Source organism: Triticum dicoccoides, chromosome 1A (assembly GCF_002162155.2).
Source record: "Triticum dicoccoides isolate Atlit2015 ecotype Zavitan chromosome 1A, WEW_v2.0, whole genome shotgun sequence".
Lineage (NCBI taxonomy): Eukaryota > Viridiplantae > Streptophyta > Magnoliopsida > Poales > Poaceae > Triticum > Triticum dicoccoides.
Genome location: NC_041380.1, coordinates 88,569,351 through 88,578,981, shown reverse-complemented (window position 1 = coordinate 88,578,981; position 9,631 = coordinate 88,569,351). Strand labels below are relative to the sequence as shown.

Below are 9,631 nucleotides of genomic sequence, written 5' to 3'. Positions count from 1 at the left end.
ACTCGCCTTGATCGTCCCCGCTCTCACCTCCGCTCGCCTCCCCTTCCTCAGTTGGCCCCTGTGCCCCATTGGGCGTCGAGTACATCTCGGTAGTCGCCTGAAAAACAACAGACAAGACAAAGGTCAATCGACCAACTCAAAGAAGACCAATGAAGAAAAACAAGATCTCAGTCAGGAGCATAGAGACATACCTGGTCCACGTCGTACGAGTTGTCGAGTGGAATTACCCTCCTGGCTCCTCGGGGGTTGTCCTTGTTTCCTGTGATGCTTGACAGCCACCCCTCCAGCATCTCATCAGTGACCTCCTCTGGGTGGATCCGAGTGGTGTCGTCAAGACCCGAGTACAGCCACATCGAGTGGTCATGAGCCTGGAGCGGTTGGATGCGCCTCCGGAGGAAGACCTCCAGCAAATCCATGCCCATCACGCCCTCACGGACAAGCTCAACCACTCGACGGGCCAGCACTTTGACTTGGGCCCTTTCCTCTGGCGCCACTTTCAGAGAAGCAGGTTTTTCAGCTCGGTCGAGGGAGAAAGGAGGAAGACCAGTCGACTGTCCTGGGGTCGCCTGGTCCTGACAGTAGAACCAGGTCGTCTGCCAGCCACGGACCGACTCCGGAAAAGTAATGGATGGAAAACAGCTTTTCCCCCTCGTCTGGATCGCCAAGCCCCTGCACAACTGGATCACCTGCGTCCTCTCGTCACTCGACTTGGCCTTCTTGACCGATTGAGAACGGCAGGTAAAGATGTGCTTGAAAAGTCCCCAATGGGGGCGGCAACCCAAGAAAGCCTCACACATGGAAATGAAAGCGGCAAGGTATACAATGGAGTTGGGAGTAAAGTGGTGGAGTTGCGCTCCGAAGAAGTTCAAGAAGCTCCGGAAAAAAGGATGGGGCGCAGAGAAAACCCTCGGTCGATGTGGGTGGCTAGGAGCACGCACTCACCATCGCGGGGTTGAGGTTCGATCTCTCTCCCCGGAAGACGCGCAGCCTCGTGGGGAATGACTCCCCCCTCGACCATGTCGTCGAGATCCTCTTGCCGGATCACTGACGGCATCCAATCGCCCTGGATCCAGCCCTTGGGCAGAGCGGACCTTGAGGAGGATCCGCCCCGAGCAGATCTTTTCCCCTTCCCCTGCGCCGTCGCCTTCTTCGCGCGCTCCGGAGCGGAGGTCTTGCCCTTCGTCATCATCACCGGCGAAGTCTCGCACGGGCCTGCTGCGCTGGGGCGAGGACGGAGGTGGCGGAAGGACTTGCGAAGGGAGAGAGGAAGAAGAAAGGAGGAGAAGAGAGCGCACTGCTTGGAAACCCTGAGCCGGCGATTTATAAGGGGACGCTCCCGAGTGGCTGACTGGTAGGCCCAAACTATCCAGTCAAATCCCGCAGCGGACGCGCGCGTAGTACGTGGCGAAAAAGGAGACGCGGGGATCGAGGAGCTTCCGCTTTATCGCTTCCGATTACTGCGACCGCTCCCGTCCCGCGCGCTTCCCAAAATCCGAAATCCCACGACATTCGCGGGCTGCAGAACAACTTGTCAAAACGGAAGACCCCGCCCGCGCCGATGCTCGGTATGTCACAAATAAAGAAATTCACTCGACGAAAGGCCTGGAATGGATCAAGGCGACTGAAAAAGGTTGGCAACGTCATCCGTGACGATTGACCCAAAACGAGGCACTCATGTAGCCCAAAGAGCCAGTCGGAAAGTTCTCCAACTCTTTCCCCACCCAAAACCTCGATCCATTCAGGGGCTAATGATGAAGCTACGTACCTAGGGTAGGGGCACAGACCTGTCCAAAGAGCCCTACCCAAGGACATCCCTAGAGGAAGTCACCTTTCAATCGACTTGAAGGTATCCCACTCGACGGATTCAAGACACTCGACCAAGAAGCTATCACTCGACCACGAAGCCAACCACTCGACTGCCAGAAGACCTAAAGTCACTCCGCAGGCAAACGGTCGGCTATTGAGTAGTCTTTATGGTCATTGTAGCACTTTATTAGGGGCGTTACCAGTAACGCCCAACCTTAAATGTACCTTAAACCCTGCATTACTGAGGGCAGGAGGGGGCCGGCAAACTCTATATAAGCCACTCCCCTCCTCAGTATGAAGGGTTCGCACCCCTGTTATTCACATGCCAGTAATCCAGTCGACCGCCTCCGGGCACCGAGACATAGGGCTGTTACTTCCTCCGCGAAGGGCCTGAACTCGTACATCTTGGTGTGTTTACAACTTCCCAACAGCTGAGATCTAGCCTCTCCATACATACGCCCCTACATCACTGTCAGAGTTAGAACCACGACAGTCGTCGCTCGCTGGAACTCCGCTTGCTCTTTCCCTCATCGCTCCATGTCCACTGTCGACTCATGGCACTTCTGTGCCAAGCTCGCCCGCCAATTCATGAAGGGTTGGGGTGCTAACCTTGGCCGGGGCCTTAGAGAATGCAAAAAGGCCATCCTGTTGGCTATCCAAGCCCTGGACGCCCGCGCCGACACGACCGGGATCTCCCCGGATGAGTGGATGCTGCGATACGACCTTGAAGATCAGCTCTCGACCATTTACACGGATGAAGAGGCCTACTGGCGTCTACGCGGTACCCAACGGTGGGTGCTCTGGGGTGATGCCAACACCGCCTATTTCCAGGCGGTGGCGAACGGCCGACGATGGTGTAACTCCATCCACTGCCTGTGGGATGGTGAAACGCCTCTCGTCCGCCCCTCTTCCATCCGTACCCATGTTGACGGCTTCTATAAAGCCCTATTTACCCCACCCCTCGTGGTGGGGCTAGTCTCGCCCCCGACATTTGGTCGGGTGATCAGTTGGTCTCTGATGAGGCCAACGTGGCTTTAGTGGCCCCCTTCACCGAAGGCGAGGTCCTCGCGGCTATTAAAGGGATGAACCCCTCTTCGGCCCCGGGACCGGATGGCCTGCCCGTGACGTTCTTCAAAACGTTCTGGCGAACCATCAAGCCAGAGGTCATGACCCTGTTTGAGGAATTTTATTCGAGCACTATGGATCTTGGACGCCTCAACTATGGGATCGTGACCCTCATTCCCAAGGTCCCGGGCGCTTTCGACATCCGCCAGTTCCGGCCCATCACAGTGATTAATGTGATATTCCGGATCCTGGCCAAAGGGTACGCCAATAGGGTGACCCTGCTCGCTGACGCGATTACCCATCCGAACCAATCCGCCTTCATTCAAGGCCGATTTATTTTGGATGGGGTGCTGGTATTCCACGAAGTCCTCCACGAAGTCCAGATGAAACGCCATCGAGCGGTCTTTCTGAAGCTAGACTTCCACAAAGCGTACGACACGGTCCACTGGCCATTCTTGCGGGAAGTGCTCCTCCGCAAAGGCTTTGATGACCATTGGGTGACCCGTGTCATGCAGCTTGTCTCCTGTGGCCAAACCGCCGTGAGCATCAGTGGGGACATTGGGCCCTACTTCCCCACACTCTGTGGGGTACGGCAAGGTGACCCGTTCTCGCCATTCCTGTTCAACATGGTGGTGGATGCTCTGGCATCCATCTTGGATAAGGCCAAGGGGCGGGCCATATCCACGGCATTGTCCCCCACCTAGTCGGAGGGCGAGGGGTCTCCCTCCTTCAATATGCGGATGATACCATTATAATGGTAGAGGGTTCCGTCCAGGACATTGCCAACCTGAAGTTCCTCCTCCTGTGCTTCCAACAGATGTCGGCCCTAACCATCAACTTTGATAAGAATGAAGTGATGGTGCTCGGGTACCCCCGGACGAAGCTCAGGCTATTGCTGACCGACTCAACTGCCGGTTGGGTTCTTTCCCCACGACTTACCTGGGGATCCCCGTTAGTGATTTGCACCTCACCGTGGTGGATCTTCGCCCACGGTGACCCGTATGCAACACCACGTTGAGCCTTGGAAAGGGCGTTGGTTGTCGAAGGCTGCTCGCATCATCCTTATCAACTCTTCGCTTGCTAGCCTCCTTTGGTTCCCCATGAGCTTCCATAGCCTCCATGAGACCCTTCATCAGGAGATCGCCAAATACCAATCCAGATTCTTCTGGGCTGGGGAGGGGGATAAGCAGAAGTACCATATGGTAAGCTGGCCTGATATCTGCAAACCCAAGGACCAGGGCGGTCTTGGGATCTTGTCCTCCCATCGCATGAACATTGCCCTCCTGACCCGTTGGCTCTGGCGCATTGCCAATGGTGATGGAGGTCTTTGGCTCACCATCATCCAGAACAAGTACCTTCGGGGACAGCCCCTTGCATTCTATCAGCGCTCGGGCGGCTCCCAGTTTTGGCAGGCCGTTGTCCAGCTGCTGCCGGTGCTTCGCATTGGCACATCCATCTCGGTTGGTACTGGGTCCTCGACTCTGTTCTGGTTTGATCGATGGCTTGGCGACACCCCCCTGGCCGCTCGCTTTTCGGGGCTCTTCGACATTGCAGTTGACCCTCGTATCTCTGTCGAGTCGGCCCTTATTGACCTTGGGCGCCTCGCTTTCCGCCGCCCCTTTGGCCCTCCCGAAGTTGCCGCTTGGGATGCCCTCCTCCAGGACATCGCCCTCCTCCCCATTGACGTCGCCGACACCCCGGACGCCATCTCTTGGCGTCTGAATCCCTCGGGCCGCTTCTCCACCAAATCCCTCTACGCGGCCATCGCCCCCTCGACGGCCCCCGAGCCCTTTAGCTTGATTTGGGATATCCGCCTGCCCCTGAAGATCAGTATCTTCCTGTGGCAATGGATCCGCGGCCGTCTCCCGTACGGTGTCGAGGTCCGTAAGCGTAATGGACCTGGCGATGACATGTGCCCCATGTGCGGCACGGTGGAGGATGCTAACCACATCTTCTTCTGGTGCTCCACGGCTCAGTTCCTTTGGTCCTGTTTCCGCGAGACGGTTGGGGGCCAGTGGGGCAACACCAACTTCCCTGACCTGCTTGCAGAAATTCACGCCTCCCCCCTCGCTACCGCCATATTAGGGAGGTGTTTGGTTCGATCGTTTGGTAACGTAACCTGATAACAGCGGGAACTGAAAACGTTATTTTCTGTTTGGTTCGAGTTAAGCGTAATGAGGTCCCGTGTAATCAGATTACATTGCTGTTCAAATCTGATTCCGCCCACACCCCTCCGGTATTGGGTACCTCCCGATTTTGTAGCAGCCGTTATTCTCTCGGTCTAGAACAGAGGCAAAGACGGACATGCTCTGGGGCTTGCGAGACCAGCGGCGGCCGGCAGCGCGCGAGACCGACGATGGCCGGCGGCGGCCAGCGGCGCACGAGACCGGCGATGGCCGACGGCGCGCGAGACCGGGGCCGGCTGGCGGCGCTTGAGATCGGAGGACGTCCGCCGCACGCATGATCCAAAGGGCCGACGACGCTTAAGATCTGAGCGACCGGCGGTGCTGATTTCGAGGATGGACAGCGGCGCTTGAGATCCTAGACGGCCGGGGCCTAGCAAGAGCAGGTCGCTGATGGAGAGGATCATGGTCGGCAAGCGGGATCAATTCCTTTACGATGAGCGAACCAAACAAACTTGGAAAGAATTTATTACACCTCCTAAAACGCCGTGATCTGATTACGTTTACGTTTACGTTACCGTTTCTCTAGCCAAACACCTTCTAGATGGCTTTGCGTTGGGGTCCTTGCCTGGACGCTTTGGACCGTTCGCAATGAGCTTGTCATCCAGAAGGTGCCTCTTCGACGTGCTACTGACGGCATCTTTAAAATGTGTAGATTCTTGCAGCTCTGGCGGCCGCTTAGCCGCCCCCAGGACCGGGATGTCATCAGCAACCTCCTCGCCGACCTTCGATCGATGGCCTTCCGCTTGGCGCCTCCGCTTCCTCCCCCGTGTTTTTTGTTTGTTAAGGGCTTGTGGAGCTGTGCCCTCAACATTAATCCTTTGACTACTTGTTGCCTAGATCTGTGTATTTGTGTGTGTATAAACCTTGTTGGATATTTGGCTTGAGCAGTGGCTTTATATATAAAGTGGGGCGAAAACCTTTTTCGATAAACCCGGACGAAGGTAGTATCTTAGAACTTTAATCTTGCAGTGTTTCATTAATGTCTGTGTGGTGGTGGTGGTGTGCGTTCATATTCTGTGTTTGTAGAAGTTAAATTACACCTGTTCATGCATGCATATGGGTACCACAACCTTCTACTCTATTTGTTTTGGACTTATCTAGATACGAATGTATCTAGACTTATTTTAGTGCTAGATACCTTCATATTTAGACAAATCTAAGACAAGTAATTTGGAACGGAAGGAGTATGCAGTTAAGCAAAGGCAGTTTAGGTTTAGGAGCAGATACATACATTTTTGTAGTGTTATTCGAAAGAAGAAAAATTCTATACGTGTATTATAGCACTACGTTGCATGGTTAGTCCATGGAGTGGCATATCTGCTTGAAGGCCTGGACGTGCTGGTCATCAAGCGCCATGAAGAGGTCGACACCGCCCTTGGGGTCGCACGACGGCACGAAGATCATTATCCCTTCGATGGGCAGGTCCGGCGGTAGGAAGGCGCAGGGCGGCCCGCACCCAAAGTCGAGGTCGTGGAAGCGGAACCCGAGCCAGCTGTCAACCTCCAGGTCAGGGCAAAACATTGTCCCTGGCGTCGCTGCCGTCGACGCCAGCTCCTCGCCGCCGTCTTCAATAACGCCGCGCTCCGCCTCCCCGAAGTCGATAAACGACTGGATGTACTCGTCGTCGACGAGCGCGACGGCGTCCCGGATGGCGGCGACCACGGCCGGGTAGCTGCTGGACAGGAGGTCCCGGACCTGCATCCTCGGGAACGCCCAGAGCACCATGTTCCCGAAGAAGTCCATGGGCACGGGAGGCTTTGCGCGGCCGCGGCAGTTGACGGCGACCCTCACCTGCGTGAAATCGTCCGGCGCCAGGTCTCGCGCCGCCGTCATCTTCTTCCACGCGTGCGCAAGGAGGCACTGAAACGTGCTGCAGCGCGTGCCCACGCGGGCCTTGAGGTCGGCGACGAATTCGTCCGGGAAGTGCACGGCCAGGTTCTTGATCCTGTCCATGGGGAGGACACCATAGGAGTGGCTCCGGCTTAGCTCGCCCTTGAACTCGATATTCCGGTGATCATACGCCGGCGTCGGTGGGCTTCGTGGGACAACGGTGGCCGAGCGATCGACGAACGGCGACGTGAGGACTGCGGAGTCGGTGCGGACGGCGCTGGCCCATGCGGTGTAGAAGACGCTCATGGACTGACCGTCGGCCACCTGGTGATGGCAGGCGGTGCCGATCACCAGACCGCCGCACGCGTACCTCGTCAGCTGCGCCTGGAAGATGGGCTCATTCGCACGTTCCTGCAACCCAACAGTGTCAAAATCATCAGTATGTTTTCAACCCTAGAGTACTGATATTTGATATGCTTTTATGTTACGTGTAGAAGTCTTATTGGGACGTGTAAAAATACTCTGCATATCTCATCACCTTTTCGGCCTTCGGGTAGAGCTCGTTGATGTGCGCGGACACGTCGTGCGCCAGCGCGTCGGCAAGGTCTGCGTCCGCGGTGGCCTCAAGAACAAGCACCCCGGCGTCGTTGAGATGGAAGCACTTCCGGTCGTGGTCGTCGGCAGCGAACCTCCCGGCAAGGTGCGGGAACCTGGCCACGGCGGCGACGAGGCCGGCCTTGAGTGCCTCGTTGGTCGGCGCGGGCGCGTTCCACGCGAAGACTGCCGGGATGTACCCGTCGGTGGAGGCGCGGTCGAAGACGGTGAGAGGGACCTTCTTCCCGCCGCCGCGGGCCGACTCCCGTGAGGGCTCGAGCACCGTGCTCTGCGTGATTTCCACCGTCACTGCCATTGCTGGAGCAGCCAAGGTAACTAATAACCGTGTGTGTTTTGGGTTGTGTGGCTCGTTGTGTTGTGTTGGTTAGCGTAGGTTAGTGTGTGCATGTTTATATAGGGATTTTTCCTGGCCAGCCGGCCAGGCCGAATACCCTCGAAGGAAGATTAATAGGCTGTCTGGTTAGTCAAAAATTGGGTTGGTAATGACGCGGAGCACCAACCCCCGCCAAGTGGCCATGCGTGTGGCTACTCGGTTCCCAAACGGCGCAGAGATTTTTTGAGGGCTAACGGCAGGTGCTCTGCCTTCATTAAAGATTAGAAATATACATAAGAGAAATCACGCACACAAGGCGTAAGGGCTAACAGTCAGAAAGACAATAAAGCTAATTACACAGGCCTGGCTGAGGCCAGAACTAACGAAGCCAGGTCCGAACGCACCAAACAAGCTACCATGTCAGCAGTAGCCGACTGGTTTTGGAAGATTCTACGGTTTCGCTCATTCCAAACATTCCAAGTAAAGTAGGGCGCAGTTGCAGCATGTGCTCGCTGGCCATGGAGAAAGCTTTTCCACCAGGCCGCCGATGATCTGAAACGGCGCAGAGATTTGTAAAGCGGGCGACCTGTCCTCCTGGCATGCCACGCGAATGGTGTTCGTACGTATCAAAAAAGGCTTTCGCCCCGCTTTATATATAAAGCGTCAACCAATCACAATCTGATACAAACACACGCCACCACAACTCACGCACACACCCAAAGCTAGATATATAGGCGCTAGATGCAGCAACACCACACCCAGCCACTACAAGAGCTACCGGGATCCTCACCCGTGAACATGCCACCGCGAAGAGATGTAGCTGCAGACGATGAACCGTGCTTCAAGGCGGTGCCTTCAGGAAGGTTACAACACAAGAGTGCCGCCACCGCCCGAACCGAGGGTCAGGGTTTCCTCTGGAGCAACACGACGGGCAATGAGGACCGCGACGGCACCTTCAAGAAGGGGACGAACTCACCGCCGCCGGACTGCCCAAAGACAGAGCAGGTTTTCGCTCCGGTCCACGCTCACTACCCCTGGCAAAGGTACGGAAGCCGCACCACCACCACCGATCGTCATCCCCCCGGCCACCACGCCGCCCACACGGCCATGGCCACCGGGCAGCACCTGAGCCACGGCCTCCGCCCGCGAGCACTGTGCTTCCACCACCAGAGCCGCCGCCTTGGCATCCAAGACCACCCCACCTCCTTCCACACGGACCACCGGATGCGGCTGTCAGAAAGGCGAGCCCTTTGGGCGAGAATGGGACCCAGCCGGCTGAGACAGGGCAGGGGAAAGCCACCGGCGGCTGCCGGGCACGCCGCAGCCACCTCGCCATTTTTTGAACCGGGGCCGGGCCGCCGTCACCACCCCTGGCAACAGCAAAAACCCGGAGGCACCCTGCCAACCCCTGGAGCGCCCCAACCACCGTGGCCAGCCAAAGATGAGGAGCGTCGAGCGACCGTGCTCCATCCTCCGGCCACACCTCCGACCACAGCTCCAAGCACCCCAAGCATCATAAGAGGGGGGGGGGGCGAACCACCGCTACTGCGCCGCCATCCCAACCAGCCGACATGGCCCCGGTCGAGGCGGTTGCCCGCAGCCCAAGCCTTCCGAGGCCCGCACCGCTGAGAAGTCAGATCTGGCCGAGCCGCCGCCAAAGTCGCAGCTGCCGTCCCCGACCACCAGCACGCACCACCATCCCCCACCTCCACCAGGCAGGGAGGACCCGGCAGAGGTGGCCGCCCTCCCACAGGGCCGCCCGCGGCCCTCGCCGCCGCAGGGCCAAATCCGGCCGAGGCGCCGCATCCAGACCCCG

The 9,631-nt window shown here is 57.4% G+C and overlaps 1 protein-coding gene across 1 annotated transcript; it reads right to left on the bottom strand.

The window, feature by feature from the left end:
• Nucleotides 1-6,249: 6,249 nt before the first annotated feature.
• LOC119364732 (tryptamine hydroxycinnamoyltransferase 2-like) lies at nt 6,250-7,877 on the bottom strand. Its single transcript, XM_037630247.1, has 2 exons — nt 7,426-7,877; nt 6,250-7,298 (listed from the first exon to the last, which is right to left on the bottom strand). The coding sequence occupies exons 1-2, from the start codon at nt 7,795-7,797 to the stop codon at nt 6,354-6,356; spliced, it is 1,317 nt and encodes a 438-aa protein (XP_037486144.1). The 5' UTR covers nt 7,798-7,877; the 3' UTR covers nt 6,250-6,353.
• Between the last annotated feature and the right edge of the window lie 1,754 nt (nt 7,878-9,631).